The 18,521-nt window shown below is 41.7% G+C and overlaps 1 protein-coding gene across 1 annotated transcript in view; it reads right to left on the bottom strand.

The window, feature by feature from the left end:
• The window catches only part of NFKB1 (nuclear factor kappa B subunit 1), a 59,340-nt gene continuing 47,657 nt past the window's right edge, over positions 6,839-18,521 (bottom strand). The window contains 10 exon segments of the mRNA XM_021396055.1: positions 6,839-7,524; positions 7,526-7,674; positions 8,859-9,036; positions 9,172-9,344; positions 9,683-9,752; positions 10,606-10,727; positions 11,598-11,700; positions 12,535-12,704; positions 13,724-13,925; positions 15,996-16,110. Of these exon segments, the coding sequence (XP_021251730.1) occupies positions 7,471-7,524; positions 7,526-7,674; positions 8,859-9,036; positions 9,172-9,344; positions 9,683-9,752; positions 10,606-10,727; positions 11,598-11,700; positions 12,535-12,704; positions 13,724-13,925; positions 15,996-16,110 (1,336 nt within the window). The 3' untranslated portion in view covers positions 6,839-7,470.

Here is an 18,521-nt window from a genome sequence, read left to right as displayed (position 1 = left end):
ATGTGAAAGTAATTAAAATATGTATATGTGCCAGTATTTATAGATGATGTTAAATAGGGAAAATGATAGCCACGAATGAAACTTTACAGAAAATGTACACATTGATAACCTCATAAACGGTACATGAGAGGCACTCTGGGCCAAGAGTAGAAGAAACAACAGCAATAGAACGCCATATAAGGTAAGGATGGAAAAGTGTAACCACTGCGCAGAAAATATGGGATAAATATTAGTAATAAGTATTACTGCAGTATATTAGGAGGAGAAGAGGTTGGTCAATATCTTCCCGTCTTGCTTTGATATAGAAATGTCTCTTTCAGGAACATCTAGCTAGAATTTCAAAATGGCACTTAGTAGTGTTCAATAAATAAAACAGACAGAACTACTTGCTTCAAAGAACATTGAGAGGACTATCTTAAGACCAATGATATTTGTCCTAAGTGCATCTTGGAATATAAATGAAATTTCAGAGTCATAGAAGAGAGCTTTTGGATCTCTTGAAGCCATAAACAATGAACTTGGACAGCTGTGAACTTGTTTGGCCTGCTATGAATTTTAGGCAACATCATGAAAGCATATGATGTGGTTCATCGATAATGGAAGTGGCTGTGCAACCAGTGCCCATCTGCTATGTTATACAGAAAAGTGTTCTTCTATAAATGTTTTTTACTGTTGTTTTTTGTGGTTACTAGATTTCTGAAGGTCAGAACCACCCTAAATCTGTGTCCATTCTTTCTCACTGGAAAGCTGTTACTGAGCACTATGTACCGTTATAAAAGATTTACAATTGCTTAAGCCAACTACTTGGTCTCAAAACAGAATTTAATGGAGGAGGTTCCCTTCCATTATAGTCTTAATATCATTAATATGTTCTTTTGGTTTAATGGTGTTTCAGCAGATTTGTATTTGTAGATGCTATTTTCCTTTCTCCCCTCTGCAGCAGTGACTGTAACATCTACCTTGGTTGACTGTTATCCCCTGGTGCTTTTGCTGCGATATACTTAATTACATTGTTCTGCTTTTGTCTCGGATCAGGGCAAGGACAAGAACACAGCAGTGAAGAGATCTTTGGAGTATCCATCCTGTCTACACATCATCCATAGCCATCTAAGTGCTGTTGCAGCGGCTCAACCGCACTTGTATTGCCAGTTGTATCTGATGGGTTGGGAATTGGCAGTGATTGGATTAGAGAAAGCAATTGGTAAGCATCGTGGTCCTTGTCCGCAGTGTCATTCAATTATTGGTGGTCCTATTGGTATTCTTTCAGCATGTAGCCTTACAGTACTTTGTTTAAGGGGTCGCTGGGTTTGCTCTTGCTGATGGTTTTTTCTAATGGATGAAGACTGCTTCCCTGCCAGGTTCCCACTGGACTGTTCTCCACAAATGACAAAAGCAGCTGTCACAGTTCCCTTCAGCAGGAGCCATGACTGGTACCGTGCCAGAACAGAACTTAAGAGCAGGTTTTGGTAGAAAGCTGTATGGTGTTAACTAAGGCGTTGTCCTAAAACTGGTCTCTGGCACTGACTTTGCTTTGAAGTCCTTCAGGACCTGCAGGGATGGTCTGTCTGATGGTCAGGGAGCTGTAGAAGGCACCTCTTTGTTGATGCTTTCTGCCACACAAGGAAGACTTTTCTTGTTGTTTTTTTTCTTTTTGCTTAAGTTTACCAGAACTATTTTTGGAAGATTTTCTGGGTTTTATACCTCTGGTTTTCAAGAAGTGTGTACCTAGAATTCCTCTCTAAATACATAGCTCTTTGTCAGTCCGTGTTAGCTGTTGCTTGCATAGCTTAGGGCCTGAAGAATTTGTCTGCTTTAGAGGTACGTCTTTCTTCAGCACTTCTATTTCTGTTTGTACCACTTCTGTCTTTGGAAGTGTGTAGCAGAGCCACTTCAGTGACTTACAGCAGCATCAGTTGCAAGGGAACAGGAAAGTGAGTTTCTTGTTCTCAGAAAGGAACAGTTAAGGCTTGTAGCTTACAAGACAGCCTTTACATTGCTGGTATCTTTGTTTTCATGTCTTACCCTTTGAGGGAGAAGTTGAGTAAACCAGGACCTTGTTCTTTGAATGTTTAAGGGCATGTTCCAGCCAAGGAATGGGGTTAATGTAGCTGTCCTTCTCAATCAGATGTTAGAGGATAATGAAATGAAAGTTCCCGTTCAGTGTAATTAGGGATGGAAAAACAAGTCTTAAGTGAAAAATGCAGAACCTTAAAAATTTCGTGGTTTCTGTCAACATTGAGAAAGGGCCATTGTATACATAGTTCCAGTACAGTTCTTAAGGACCTGTGAATGGCTTTTTTGATTATTACTGTGTGTATCATAGACAAAATAAAGGTGACTTTTAATAGTCTAAGCGACTACAGCAAAGGAAAGATGTTAAAGCACAGAGGGAAGCAACGCCCTGAGGACTGATCAGGAGGTATGTGATGAGCCTGGTTGCTTGCCAGGACCTGCTCTTTCCTTGGAAGTTGATTTTGAAATGTCTTGGTGCGCTTAGGCTTAGCGAGAGCAAGGTAGTTCAGCAGTACGCTTTCTTTGCCTAGCTGTTGTACATGGTGGCTAGCTGGGGACCTGACTGAAGGTCAAGGGGAATAACAGTGGCAGGGGGTTTTCTGGCCCTGCGAGCAGTTGGGTAATCCAGCAGAGGAGCCCTAAATAAGAATGAGAGCTGCCCGTAGAGCTGGGTGGCCGAGTGAAAGCATGCTGTTGTCAGATACCGGAGCAGAAACTGTCAATGCTTTTTTCTTCAGGTTGTTAGGACGTCAAAACCTTAAGTAGTGGCCTCCGATGCCTATTCACAAACACTGTGATCACTGGGCTTACGCCAGCGTTGCAGCTTGTCTCTCTTCTCTTGTTATAGCAGTCCTGTAGTAAATAGTTAAAGCTAAATAACACTCTGGCGTGCCCTTTTGATTTTGTTTTCCCAAGTAGCACGTGAGCATAGCAGGCTTTAATGCTTGGCACTGCAGGCTTCAGCTCCTCGCCCCAAGAGCTGGAAAGGAGCAGTGGTGTGAGCAAGCCTCCAGGTGGTGTCTTGTGAAAGAAATACTGGAAAGCTTGGTCTCTTGTTAGGGGTTGTTCTGTGATAGTGCTAGGGCAGCAGGAAGCCATAGTGGCGTCGCCTGGGCCAGTTGGTGGAGAGCTTCCCCAAGGAAGGAGGCCCAGTGTGCAGGATAGCGATGTGCTCTGTGTACCTTGCTGTCTGTTTCTCATCTGGGAAGCAATCTGGCCACGGCTTTTGCTTGGTACTGGGGCCAAATGTGTTTTCTGCCTGGGATGATGGAGATAAGAAGATAATAAAGTGACTGTAGATCTGAGCGAGGAGCGAATCATTTGTCATGCTCCTGTCATTCTGGTCATCATTAGCAAACCCCAAGCATACCACAGTGGGACGGGGGTGTGCGTGTGTGTGCTGAGTCACTTGGAGTTCTGGCAACTGCCACTGTAGGCCACAGGTTAACTGACAGTCACAAGCATTTGCAGTGTGTAATGAAGCCCACAAATCTGCTTGCACGCTTCTGTATTGTGAAAGTCACATGGGTAAATGGATGATGGAAAACTTTTTACATTTGGTTTTCCCACTGACTCATTTAAGAGTTCTGTGGGCTTTGGATAATGTACGTACTGCAGCCTAGCTCCAAGCAGGGCATCACACTACTTCATAACACTGGATACAGAAAAGCATCTCCTGGAATTAACTTGTACTGTTTTTGCTTGTAGCTGTAGGAATCTTTTGAATCCAGCAGAAGTTTGGATGAAACCTGCGGCAGTCACTGCAGGACTGCTCTGCTTTAAGAGGATTGTGTGCTCCAGAAGAGCTGAAAGCTGTGAGGTATTGGCCCATTGCATCTTGAGCTAATGAATAGTCACCACTGTTCCTTGTCACCTTGAGGAAGGGAAAGTTGCTTTTTTCCTTAAATGTAAGAAAACAGCACTTCACCAGCCCAGGAAAGAGAGAAGAGGCATTTCATACACCACTATAGGAAGGTAAACAAAAGTCACTGGAAACTCGCAGCCGTGGCAGACGCTCTAAAAACAAGGGCAGCTGAACTTTCTAAATAGTCTTTTTTATGTCAAACAGAGAGAAGATCTTTAGTGTTCTGTTGTCACACCACATTCTTGCTCCATTCCCTATTTCTGGTGTCTGTTACTGTAGTACAGTAGCAAAATAACGCAGCAGATCTGCCAGTGCAAATCAGGTTTATTTCAGATTTTGATTCACACTGTAATTTATAATTCAGTAGTAAACTTGCTGAAGGTGTCTAAAGGTTACAGCTCTCTATATACTAGGGGAAAAAAAGCTTAATTAAATACCTTTGCAAGTATTTGTAGATGAATCTCTGCCAAAGGAACAGGAAGTGTGACTAGCACTCAGAGGGACAAGCCCGCAGTGTGAGCATCCTGAGATGCTTGAAGTTGTTAGTGTATGCATTTTGGCCCTTCCTCCAGCCTTGCCGTTTTATTTGCTAACAGCACTGCACTATAGGCTTTCTGCACAGTAATGCAGTAATGCTCTGAGTAAATAGGAGCTTGACAGATTGCTGGAACAGTTTTTCTAAAGGTTCTGATGGGGAAAAGTTAAAAGTAACTCCAGAAATTCTGTTTTGGCGATTCATGTACACGTTTAGAACAAACATACACTTAGGTTTTTAGAACTTTAGTTAATAATAGGGTCTTGATAACATGGTTTGATGAGGTAACAAGCAGTAGAATAGGGACAGTACCCTGTGCTACAAGCCAGCTTAACTGTGCTGAAGGAAAATATGAGTCAGCAATGATTAGTCCTTGTTACTACCCTGTGTTGGTGTAGTCAAGCCTTCTCAACGCTGGGTGGGACAAGGTTTCTCCATAACCCAGTTATGCACAGGAGCTCTCAAGCAGTGAGCTTCTGGATTCTCTCATTTGTTTGATCTGTCACACTTGGGGAACAGGAATAGCACTCCTTTCTTGCATAAGGTGACATTACAATAATTCTGTGTCTAAGGTGAGCTAATGAGATGTATAAATCTCTCCTAGTGGTTACTTGTTAAGAAGAATACGGCTACTCTAAATGTTTCAGTTGAGACTTGTCTGCGTTGCTTACACTTTTCTCTTGTTAGACCATGCTGCCTGTGTGCTCGCTTCTTCCTTCTACCTGCACGGAGGCAGCAGTGTACTCAGGCACTTCCCCTTGAGTGTGGTGCCTGCTGATAAGAAAAAGGATAAGGCAGAAAGAGCAAAGCTATGCGCATGAGCATTTTCTTTGAATTAAGCTGAGGTAAACACGAGGCTCTGCAGTAAATTCGCTCTGCCAGTTTAGAACTATACCAAAAGAAACAAACGCCTCTCCCACTAGGCAGCCTGATACCTTCTGTAGCGCTCTGGTGCTAGAAGCTGGGTTCTGCCTCCTACTCTTGCCTGCTTCTGCCAAACTGTGGGGTGTGCCTGTAACACATACTTAAAATGCTGAGGGTTAAAGCAAATGGGAAAAGTTATGACCTGACTCTAGAAATTTAGTGTTCCTGTTTGAGTTGGTGAGACTACTTTTAAATTAGTATTTTTTTTATTGCTAAACCAAAGAAAGGTGTGAAGCTTCTGTTGCTGCAAAGAAACCACAATAAAAGATGCCGGCCTGCCAGTTCAGACACTGGAACATAAGAGGCCTCGGACACCTCCCCTGTGCGTTGCAGGATCACTAACCTGATGACTAGGTGTTAGGCAGCATTTGGTCATGAAGCTCTTAAGAAAATATGGACCCAAGTGTCTTCTGATGGTTTAAAAGCAGCAGAGGGCCAGAAGTAATGCTAACGGTGCTCATCAACAGCCAGCCTGCCTTGGGGAGCTGCAGGATTGCAGAAACCTTGATAAAAGTCTCTGCCACCCCTCCAGGCTGTGCTGGAAGTTCTGTGCCAGAAGAAGGTAGGTGTGACTCAGTGGTTCTGATGGGGCCAGAATATGAGAACTTTTGCCCATTTCTGCATTAAAAAAATAGTTGCAGCTAGAAATGCAGGAGGAACACTGGACTACTACATTCATCAAACAAAAATCCACACACTGCTGCATTTGTAGGCTACACACGTGGTAGTTGAAAGAAAGCATTCTATTTTTACCATTTTGTATCCTGTTTCTCTGGAATTAATTCAGCTGGATATGAGGTTACTTCAAAAGTTTATCACTGATCATGATTTTTATAGTAGCGTTTGTTGTACTGAATGCAAGTATTTTATTTTATTTATATTATCTTCTTTTCCCAGGAACTATATCCACATTACTGAAGACTGAGGTCAGCCAAGAATCATCACTGTGTCAAAAGCTCCACCTTTGTGCTAAGAAAGCTGGCTACGGGTAAGTGATGTGACAGCACTTCACATCTTTATAAATAAATCTGATAACTGTTCTGTATTCTTAGTAGGGGCAATATCTGTAACTTGCACTCACTGGGATTAACTTGAAACAAAAAGAAATACTCCTCAGAAACATGGTTATAGAGTTTAAGTAAGATCCAAGTAAGAACCATCTCATTAGTTTTGCTGATATGCTGAATAGTTGATTTCAGTGTAGCTGACTCTCTGCTGCCAGAATTATGAGAATTATCAAGGACTATGAATAAGAGACTTCAATTCCACAGCACAGATGCTCAGCTACAGCTGATGCTCCTGGTCTCACACTATACAAGGTACTTAAGCCTAAGGACAAGGGGTGTACAACCTTTCATTTGTTTTAGTACTTGAAATTGCCAAAACTCAGTGCTAAATCTTCTGTAAGTAACTCCACTTCAAAGTTAGTTATGTAAAAATTACAGCAAGTGTAGACGAGATTTCATTTGAGTTTTTATTATAAAAGTAAAATAAAAATAAGCTTTTAAAAAGCACACATTTATTTTTTAAAAAAGGAACTGATATAAAAAACTATTTACAAGTAGGAAATGCAAAACTTCAATTCTTTTTAATAAGAGGCACCAAAGATATGTTTAAATACATTATTTGAAATATACAAGATTCTCTCCTCTTTTTTTTTTTTTTTTAGGATTCTTTTGTCTTTCAGAGTTGTCACTGTTGTGATTAAAGTCACTATTTTTTCTTTGCCAGTGATTTTATGAGCTTTTTCCAGACAGCTGTGCTGCAAAACTTCTGAAGGGAACATCCAGAAACTATCCTTTGATTGCTGTGTGCTTTACCTCTTTGAATTAAGTGAGCTGGTATTACACATTAACAAGGAGTGACTTTCATCTATAAAAGAAAATCATCACAAACCAGGTGAGCTCAGTCCATCAGTGTCCGGTCCTTTGTATTAATATGGCAGTGGAGCCCTGGTTCTCAAATGTGGCTTGTAAATGAATAAAATTAAATGTACATGAGAAAGGAAGCAAGGGCGAGGATCGCCACCGGTTCAGGTTCGTGTGTGGCTCCTCCGGTGCATTTCCGGTTGTGAATTTATTTCCCTCCAGCCGTGACAACACCGACGTAATTCTAAATGCCAGGGTTGTTCCTGTTAACTGCACACCTTGCTAGTTAGGTATATAATTGCTTTGCACTGAGCTTTCCTGTCCGTAGCCCAGGGTCATTTTGCTAAGTGTTACCGCTGACTTGCTGTTCAGAGAGTCTGAATAAGTAAAGCTCAGTTTGCGGAAGGAGGTCTCCACACCGCTGTCACATGTGCTTTCATTGTCTTGAAATTTGTGGTTATAAAGTTCACCTGAGAGAGAGAAGGGAAATAATCAGTTTGTTTTACTTCAGCGATGTCCTGAAAGGCCAGAGGGATACAAACCTATCGGTTACAACTCTTGTATAGGAAAATAACTGTAGCTTTAGGTACTGCTACAGGAAAAGCTGTGCTGAATGTTTTCAGTGGAGCAGAGCACGTGAGCAGATGCGCTGCTGTCAGAGACCAACTGCAGGCAGCGTTTGGGTGAGATGGGAAGCCTGGCACGCTGCTGACATTAATACTGTCACTGTGCTGGGCTCAGGACTCTGCCCTTGTGTGGTAACAGCAGGGCAAAAAGTTATCTGCATCTCAGATGCATGGACTGTGCAAGTATGCAGCTCCAGGATGAGGCTCTTCTGTTATTTCACTTGCTGATTTCTGAGATGTTTGTCTTGAACAATTTTCTTCTAGTTACTAAAGTGAGACTGAACTACAAAGCTGTCATCTGTGTAAGCTCCACAAAATGACTGCAAGAGAACTGTATCAGAATTGAAGATATGGTGTATTCTCAGTGTGAATAGAACAGTGGTCAGTGTATTACAGAGCTGAGCACTATTTTTCTAAACACCTGTTTTCAAAAAAATGACATTCATGTTGCAAAGCAGCAGAAACTCCCTTCCCTTTAAGAATAATGTAAAGAGGCAGTATGTACACACTCGCTTTTGAAAGGTGCAAAGGTTCGTTCTGTGACTGAACAACGTAACTAGAAAGCGTAAAGTAGCGCAGTTAGGCCAGGGTGGCATTGCTATGGTGGGTTTCTTTTATGAGGGTTATGAACTCCAAACATCTGTGTTTGTCTAGACTGGGTGGAAGAAAGGGGCAAGTGAAAATATAATGGGAACGTGTATAAGCCTGTGAATTAATTCCCTAGTTTATCTTTTGATCCTTAAAACATCTACGAAGTTTATATCGGTAAGTGGCAGATACCCAGTTTTAGGAAAAAGGACCCAGTTATACTCAATACTGTAGTTCATGGCTACTGATCAAAATCAGTCATTTTTCCTCTTTCTTCTGCACCTACCAAATGTCAACTGAGAAAGCCCTAGTGTGGCAGGTAAGCAGAAACAGGTAAGCAGCTCTGCAGAGTTTCCTACCCATCATGTCCAGCTATTAGCAGTCCAAAGTGAGGAGGGAGAACTAAAAAATGTTTTAAAAGCACTTGATGTTGTGCTTACCTGTCTCTTCCTTTGCAAAGCTGGGTGGCGATGATGAAGGAAGAGTTCCTATTGTGTTGTCCTCCTGGTGAGACTGCCTTTGTGAGCTAGATAGTGCTTTCTGAATGACTTCAATAGCTTCGGTGTGATCCATCTGTCTCAAAGCAGCGATCAGCTCTTGAACTGTACCTCCAGAAATCTAAGAGAGAAGATGGCAGATGCTCAGCTTCATTCTGGCTAGCTAAAACTGAAGGGCTGCAGCATCTCACTGTGCAGGAGAACAACATTCACCGCACGTCTGTGTGTTCTTTATAACTTGCTACAGCCACATTACCTTATAGTTATCTAGCAGAGTTTTTGAGGGGGAAGGGCTCAACCTGAAGGCATTATTAAGAATGCCAAGACCCAGCTTTTCTGCTAGAGTAGACCAGTTCTTGCTTGGATCAGGTGCCTCCAATAGCTTGTAAAGCTGCCTCTTGGAGCTTTCATTCAGCTCTCCCAAAGGGCCTGGGAACAGAAAAATACGTCTGTTATTTACATGAGTCACACACCAGTTTATTTCTAAGCAGAAGCAGAGCCAAATTTAAAAGTATCTATTTTATCATCCATTGGTATTTGCTAATATATGGCTGTAATATTGAAAATGTATCAACTTGGGTCCTCATGACACGCTGGTTAACAGAATCTTGCTCGTTGTAGGACTACTGCGGTGGTAGTGGGTACCTCTTCTCCCTCCCCAGCTCCCTTACAAGCTGCTGCAGGGCAAATTCTTCTGCAAGCATACTTTCAGTACTCAGCTGTTCATTACCAAAGGGATGTTGCCAGGTCCTCTTTACAGGCATTACCTTGCGTCAGTAAGTCCTCCGAAACTGCTGCTGCTGCTATATAGGGTTTGCCATTTAATATGTCATACACCTAAGAGAATACGTTCAAGTTAGTATTTAGCAATACCTGGTTATTTGTCCATTATCTTGACAAGTTCTAGTAGTATTATTTATACAGTACTGTAAATCTGTAAATGAGCTGCTTTTTTTTTTTTAATATCACAGAAAACCTGTGCATACCTTGAGGGAGAAATCTTTAAGTTCATCTCCCTTGCCCTTAAGCTCTGTCACCTAGCAATTATTGTCAGGATACAGAGGCAGCCTGTGCAGTAAATAAGGGGCTGTAGCAGTAGTTAAGTGGGGAGTAAGCAATTATCTACAACTAGTAATTTCAAGCACAGCCTGCGCTAGCTTTTCACCTTTTTAGGTGAAAAGCTCCCCCCCCCAGCTCCGTATGATCAGAGATGCTGGATACTTGTACGCTCACATCAAGCCTGCTGCATGTACTTGGATACTGAAGCTCAAACCACGTAATCTAACCACTGTTTAGGTAAGACACAAAAGTCTATTTTCACTACGTGTCACCCAGACTGCAATTCTAAAGACCGTGCGGCGGAGAAACTAATTACATAGTGTCTCACGCTGACCCTGTAGAACCTGAACATGCGCCTTCAAGCACACGTTGCTCAATCTGCTAAATCCTTTTCCATATTGACAACCCCAGTGCAACTGCTTTGAAGAAATGCCTGCTTGATCCTACTCAACAGAAGTAGGCTGCTAAGAGTTTTCTTCCAATACTATTTCACTGTTTTTTTATGGCTCAGTTAGTTTGTTTTTTATGTCAGTTTAGGTGCTGTAAAAGTTTGTCACCATTTAAATAACTGGATGAAATGAAACAAATTGGCTGTTTTTTTTTAAATACTAAAAGACAACAGACCACATACCTCCCAGTTGGCTGCCATATCCAGTGGTGTTGTTCCAGGTACAATTCCTTCATCATCATCATCTTTCACATCATCTTCTATATCAAAGAGTGGCTCAAAGTTCTCAACATGAGGATCTGCACCTGGAGAACAAGTGTGCAAAAAAGACTCTAAGGTGTTTTACTTTGTGTTGTTGAAAAGCACAGTTTAAATAGCTAAATTAGAAGGTTTGCAATTCAAAACTTAGAATACATATTTTAACTCAGAAAATAGTATTGTGGGTTTTTTAAATAAACTGAAGTTAAACGTCATAACATCCCTGTGTATTCATTCATTGTACAGATGGGAAAAAATGACAAGCAGTGTGTTAAGGCCCAAAGAAAAAGTCTAATTATATGAACTGACTTCCAGTCCTGCTTTGGGCTCATGCAGAGCGTGTACGTGATGAAGCATTGGTGCGGGGCTTCCATTTTGTAGTGTCAGAGAAAGCGCGAGCGTTACTAAAAGACCAAGCATGCACCCAGAGCAGTGGGAGGCTTGGATTTCTGTTTCAAAGGAGAAAATTAGGTATTAAGGATTTGAACACAACTAAAAAACAACATTCCAATACATAAACAAAACTAACTTTACTGTAATTATATGAAACTGGGGACAAGTGTCCCCAGTTTCTTTGTCTTTAAAGCAGTCCAGCCCTAATCCCAACTATAAAACTGAGTCTCTTCTCTGCTTTTTCAGATATTTTTTAATATCTACAAATACTCCAAAACTTCCAAGAATACTTGGGAGCTATTTTTATTAACACAGTTTTGCTTTGCTTTTTTTTAGCCATTAGATGGCGCTAAAGAGTAACAGAGCCCCCGAAACTTGGACTTTCCCGAGGAGAAACAAGCCTTTGTGCTTTTAACATCTGGTATCTTCTGCTCGTTAAGAAGTTTGCTGACTTCTGCATGCAGCCCCCTAACCTGAATTGGCACAGTTAAAGAGAACACTACAACAAATATTTGATTGAATACCTGCTGCTTTGAGAACCGCTGCCAGTTTCGTAAAGCCCCTTCCAGCTGCTATGTGAAGAGGTGTTGTGCCGTCGTATGTAGTGCTGTCCACATCTGCATCACCCTAAGTATCGAAAGAGAAGAAGAAAAATGCTATTAATCTATACAGTACTGTTGCATAGAGACTCGTGTCGGTGTGAACATTGCTACTCTGCAAGCAAGCACCATTCCGTGCCTGTTGGCACAAAAATTCCAGTCACGGTCGGAAAAGAACAAATCGGAAAGTGACTACAGCTGTCAGCATCCACAAACAGACGGTGGTTGTGCACTGCAGTACTAGGGCAGAAGGCATGCTGTCTGAACCCAAATAGGTCAGGTAGATAAAACTCAAAAGCCACTTCGCATCCCATAATACTAATCAGATAATAGCTCTATTATCAGATTACCCGCAGCATTTGCTGCACACTTCCTGCTGCCCTTCAGCAGAGAGGCCGCTAGCACATCTGTACCCGATACCCAGGGGAGCCACTGCAGGTAGCTGTGGGTGTGCGCAATTAGGCACGCTAAGATCAAGGTGCCAGAGATGAGACAAATATTTACAGACATACACGGCTATCTCTGTGCACATCTGCATACACATTCCACTGCACGAGATAAGCAACTTGTTCGTGAGTAGTTTCATTGGCTGCCGGGATTACTCAGTGCAAATTAAGCGTGGCATAGGCAGTCAGGTCAGGGTCACAAACTAAATTTCTCAACTTACAAAAGGTTCATCAGCAGTGCTGAACGACTAATAACAAATAAATAACATTAGCAAGAATTTTGCCATTATACCAGTTTAAGTAATCAAGTCAATAAACAGAAACGCTATTTCAGTTCCACTGAAGACTGACATATTTAAAAAGTCTTGAAAATACATATCTGGGAAGACCAGGCAAAAAAGAAGTTCTGCCCTCACCTCAAGCAAAAGGCAGCCTGCCAAGGGGATGTTCTCTTGTTCAACAGCTAAATGCAGTGCAGTTCGTCCAGATTTTTGTTCCCGAGCGTTGACATCAACTCCAGCAGCAATGAGTAGTTTCAGACAGGACAAGCTATTGGCGATCACCACCATGTGAATTGCACAGAGACCTACACGAAAGCCATCCATCGCGTACATTAACATTTGAAAAACACAGAAATGTCACAGTAATGACTTCTTAAGCAGCCACATCTCTGAGAGGCTGTTAAATGCCTGAGAGCTACTGCAGTTCTCTGAGCACAAGTGACTTTGTCTGTCTACGCACCAAAAATGGTGTTAATTAAAATGTTCTTTGTGCATAAATTGGAACTATTTGTATTACTGATGGTGACTCAAAACCATGCATGAAAAAAAAACCAGCGAATTGCACAGCGGAACAGAAGGGAAGAATAAAGAGCTCACCCTAGAGTATTCTAGAAACATCCTGGAGAATAAGTAATGCGCCCTTAAGGTCAGGCAGCCCTGTCACCTCAACATTAACTGCAGTGGCTCAAAAAGAGAATCATAAAGCTTTCCATTTAAAAATAATAAGAAGAATCAACCCTCTCTGAGGAACTTAACACAGGTTTTTTAATCGCATAATGACATTTTTAGGCCAGATATTTTACTATCTACATCTCGTGCAAGAGTACTAAATTCAAATGACCTGTGCCATTGAAAAGTGGGAGAGTTGGGTCTCCATGGGTATCCTATAAGCTTTAATACTACGTGGTCCCAAAGTTCCAGATGTGATACTTGACACTGGTCTAGAAATGACTTTTGAGGGAATTTCATTCACTAGAAAGGAGGAAATATTTTTCAGGGGGAATTTTTTTTTTGAACAGCGGTTCTATAGGACATCTCAAGAAGTACACAGTTCTTGAAATTTTGTGATGCTGAAGAACAAAAAGTTCAAATCCATACCATGTAATACGGACATTATCAATCTCTACGTCCCATACAACCACAAAATTTATCATCTATGTTCTCTTATCTGACTGCAGATGTGTAAAAGCCAAGGATATCATGTGCAAAACATGGAAAGATGCCACTTCCGGGTCTGTATCTGTGTAGAAAGACTGAGCTGTCAGAAATGGTGGGGTGCTTGTCTAGGAGGTAAGTGTAACGTACAGGCACTATCATTCCGTACCTTCGCCATTGGAAAGGTCGATCATTGAAGATGCCTTCTGATGCTTGAGGAGCAGACTCAGAATCTTGTCATCTCCTTCAGCAGCAGCTAAATGTAAGACAGAATTACCATGGCGATCCAAAAGGTTGACATTTGCTCCAGCCTTCAGCAAGTCTTCTACCACTTCTGCCTGCTTTGTGATTACTGCCAGGTGCAAGGGGGTCTGGAAGTGACAAAAGTGAGGCATGAGAAGGTGAGCAGCGGCTACAACCCTTTACAGATATCTGCTAAGCCAACTAAAACACCTACTGTGAGATGCTGCTCCACTTTAAAGCCGGCACAGGTGAAAAGCTTGTGTATGGGTACATTTTCTTCTGCTGTATAATACAGACAGGGTTTCTACTTACTGGAAGTGAAAGCCGCCTGACTGGTGTCAGCAGTCAGACTTGAGGAGGAAGGAAGATGTTGCCTACTCTGTGGATTGGGGGACTAACCTGGCCATTTGTCATGCAACAGACTTGGGAAATGAGAGAATCCCTGTACTCCCAGATGCAGTAACCCTGCTTCCAGCCGGCCCAGCTAAGCTCCTGCCACAGAAGGGGCACACACACGCTTTATAGAGCCTGTTCAGCTCTGCCTTTGCAACTGAACCATACTCTAATTTTGCTTCTAAAAAGCAAGTTCCCAGCCATGGCTTTCGGGTTTCCTTAGCCTTCAAAACAACATAAAAATAAAAGCAGAAAACCTTGCTGTTCTGTTTGTTGAAGTACAGATTGCACAGCATCGTCTAGCTGATACTGTTCACACGGTTCCCATTTTTGCACAGACAGCTGCAGCACTGAGGCTCTCAGACTGAGATTTCAAGTTTTTCCAGAGGTTAATTGTAAACTACATCCTTGCCAGTGGGAAGCTTCACGGATAACATTGTCACAAAGTAAGTATTTAACAGTGAGGCACTGCAGTGGTTTAGGAAATCATACTCCTAACACTAAAATAATTTCAAAAATGCACAAGATTCCATCTCCACGTAATTATTTTTATATTTACAGATGACTGTAAAAAAGGGACTAATTCCAGCTTTGTACAATAAGCTTGTGTTCATCAATGGAATCACCAATGTATTTACAATGAATTACTTGAATTTATATGGCACATGCGTAATTAATCTTTCAGAGTATCTGTAGAGAAGGGAAACCTTAGACTAAACCTGCATTTCCTCCCCTTCCTTCTTAAGGTTTAAGTAGAAGGTAGAACAGCTGGAGAAGTTCTGGTAGTTAGAGATTTATTTCTTGTGCGCATCACAGCTTTGCTTCCTATTTCTGTTAAACAGAGGGCATACAAAATTCAATTCAGAATCTTGCTTTCATCACCTTCCACATTTCAAACTTCTTTTATGTGAACATAAAAATGAAATGTGAAAGAGAACCAAAAAGTCACAATAAGGCCTCTGAGATTATCTGCACAGAATGAAGTCTTGGCTTTACCGTTTACAGCTTGGAGCTGAACAGAAGAAAATGGCACAAATCTCAGGCGTGCTGCTGTGTGATGTCCAGCTGGGTACCTTTAGGCTTTAGGACAACAGAATGGCGCGCACAGTTGAAAAGAGCTTCTTGTACTGGCAAGTTTCCACAGCTCTTTTTAAACCCCATCTGAGTTGCAGCAGAAAAAGCTCAGACTGCGTCGCAGATAAGTTGAGGAGAGAATTGTGCTGGACTGCTAAGAGTTATTTCTTTACTGGGTAAAAGATATGTTGTTTTTTTTTTTTTTTAATGTTACACTGAGAACCAAGAAATGAAAGAAAGACCTTGGTGCTCATACAACAGGCATGAGAACCTTCTAGGCTACAGAAAGACACAGTTGTTACAAGCTTCCTCAGCAACTCACTCATGACCCTGAGTTATCCTATGTTAAAAAGTTCGAAAGAGCCCAGAATTGGCACACTAATCCAGATCTCTGGTTTAATAACAGAGCAGCCAAATAATGAAAATATAAACTGAAGAATTCAGTATTTTTGGGCTGTTCTATGATAAACAAACGGAGACGTTTCTCTTAACGTCAAGGGAGTTAGGAATGAATAGAGGGAAAACATGCCCTTGTTCTTCCATCACCTTCCAGCGTGTCACTGCGTTCCTCTAAATTCTAAATGTGAATTCTCTCTGTGAAATTCTAAACCAGTTTGCCTTACCATCTGATCTGGGCTCACTCCGATGAATGGAAGGAAAATAAGACAGTAAGGAGAATAGTTTTTGCCGGCTGAACGATCCCCATCAGTTACACCACCACAACAGCTTACCTGATAAAGGTCATTTCTCATGTTGATAATGTTGTTATAATTCATATCTGGCATCACTTCCAAGAGGTTTTTAACCAGTTCTCTATGAAGGTGGATAATTGACAAATGAAGGACACTGAAACATAATAACAGATTGGCATTGTCACTGTATTCTCAAATGTATGATACAAATTCTAAGAATTGGCTGTACGCCTGATCACATTCCGATAAAAACCTTTGACTGTTAGAAGTCAAGGCCAACACCTAAAACGAATGCTAACATAAAAAAAAAATTGAGTCAGAAGAGAGCTGTGTTTAACTCTTCAATCACAAAAGGAGAATCAGGATGGATTTTGCCGGTCCTGAGTATGACTTAACCTCCAGTCTAACAACTAAAAACTCAGTATCACAAAACAATTGTCTCAGAACTTGTCTGAAGTACCCAGACTCTTCACTGTTTTTTTTTTTTCCGTGTTTTGAATTATTCAGCACATTGACATCTCTTCCTGTTGCAGCCTTCCTCCAGAATTTCCACAGCCCTCTGCCACCCAGGCAGATTTTCCCTCGGGGGTTCCCCCCTCCCCAGTCTGTAAGTTTTTCTTGTTTTCATTTTCAAACAGAAAAATGACTCAGGGCTCAGGCCGGTGACTAACAGCTGCAGGATTTGCAGCAGTGGCCGGAGGGGTCTTTCTTGCGGAAGGGAAAACCTGCTGAGGGACACGAGTGACTCTGCAAAGCAAAGCACCACTTCTGCTGAGTTCACACTGCAGCCTTTCCTGCGCCCTGCTCCAGAGCCAGCTCCTTCACACCACCGGCCAGAATGGCTGCACTTGCCAAAAAACACCAGGAAAAAAGCAAGCTGTGACTCTAATCGCTCATCTGATTTGTCGTGTTCCCTTGAGATGCCATTTCAAAGCTGTGCCCTGTTTTGAGTCACTCCTTAGCAAGCTCTCCCTGGCCAACTTCTTGATTCTCTTTAGCATTTTGCTGAGAACACACATCAGCAAAGGTCACACAGTGTGCTTGTTAAGGAACCTGCTCCAGAAATATCTGAATATACTCACATCTACACTTCCATCAGAAAAATAAAGAAGTCCCTTGCCATTTCTGGTATAGAGTCCTCTTTCAATTAAGAGTGAGCACTCCAAACCCCAAGATATGTTAAAAACGTAAAAGAAACCGCCTAAGATTTCTGAGACAAACTCATCCCTTAAAGGGCCGTTTTATTGGCTCTGGACACTGCCATAGGCAGCACTGTGGCACTTTTCCTCCCTCCGCTCTTCCGTGCTATTCCAGCAGTCCCACTGCTGCCATAAAACAAGCGTTCCTCCGCTCCCTAGGAGATACTCTCTATGCTCTATTATGCTGACACTTTATTTCCAAATCTCACAAACAAATTTGTTCTTCTACCGCCTTCAGTTCTCTTTCCTATAGCAAATATTTTAATTTTGCCCTGTGGATGCAAAGTGTTTTAATACCCTCAGACTTCATGAGATCAGGGCTATAAATGCAGTGACAGCGAGCACTGCTCTAAGTATTTGCTGATGGCAGATTCATGTAGTTGGTATCAAAGCCATTACACAAAATACAGGATCTCAACAAAGGTATTTTCATTCCCTGCAGACTATTTGCATGAAAGACGAGCAAAACTGTTGTCAGTAACATTTCTTTAACGGCTTAAGGAAAAAATTTATAGTCTTTGTCGTATGTTTTTAATGATTAAAGTGAAAGTTACAGAGAACTGATTTATAAATTTTGGAATTTTCTTTTTTCTTTCTTTTTAAAATTGTTTTAAACAGCTCCTGTGAGAGAGCTGGAAGACAGCCACCAAAACTTTGCTTTGTTCAATAGCTGCAGAGTAATTTACATGCAGTACATGCTCACAGACTGAGCTCCTTCCCAGGAGACGAGCAACATAAACTTGAGACTGACATACTTGCAGGTACTTCTTGATCCAGAAAAAATAACTATCGCAACGATTAAACTACTCTGACTTTGCTGAAATACCCTGGCAAGTCCAAATGTGGGGGACACCTTATTGACGTTTAAATGCAGGTTGTTCTTAGTGGGACTGAGATTAATACTCTCTCACAATCTCTTGCGGAGTATTTGTTTTTAATTTAAAAGCAAACAACAACAACAAAGCCAACAAATATTGTCCAAAGTGCCAGCAGATTTTACTGCTACCTCATCCATACACTGTTTTCCTCAAAGCTTCATCAAATTGCCAGCTGGAGAGCGAAGTAAGCTCTCAGGGACTTTGCAGTATTTAGGTGTATCAGCACTCTGAGGCCTGCTTCAGTCTCTTGTAATTTTCCACCTGGTTAGAGATCTCCAGGTTTACCTGGCTTCTACTGCACAAAATACTGCAATTAAAGAAACACAAGTGATCGTGCAGGGCCTGCCCAAAGCCTGCCAGCTAAAAAGTGACAATGTGATAATGTCACTTGTTTATTTAAGAGAGATTATCTCTGCACGTGCTCAGAATCACTTCCACCAAGTTTGCTTTCAAATAGCTACTAATAATCAGTTCCTCGCTGTATTTCA

The sequence above is a fragment of the Numida meleagris genome, chromosome 4, assembly GCF_002078875.1.
Source record: "Numida meleagris isolate 19003 breed g44 Domestic line chromosome 4, NumMel1.0, whole genome shotgun sequence".
Lineage (NCBI taxonomy): Eukaryota > Metazoa > Chordata > Aves > Galliformes > Numididae > Numida > Numida meleagris.
This window is presented reverse-complemented; position numbering and strand designations above follow the sequence as displayed.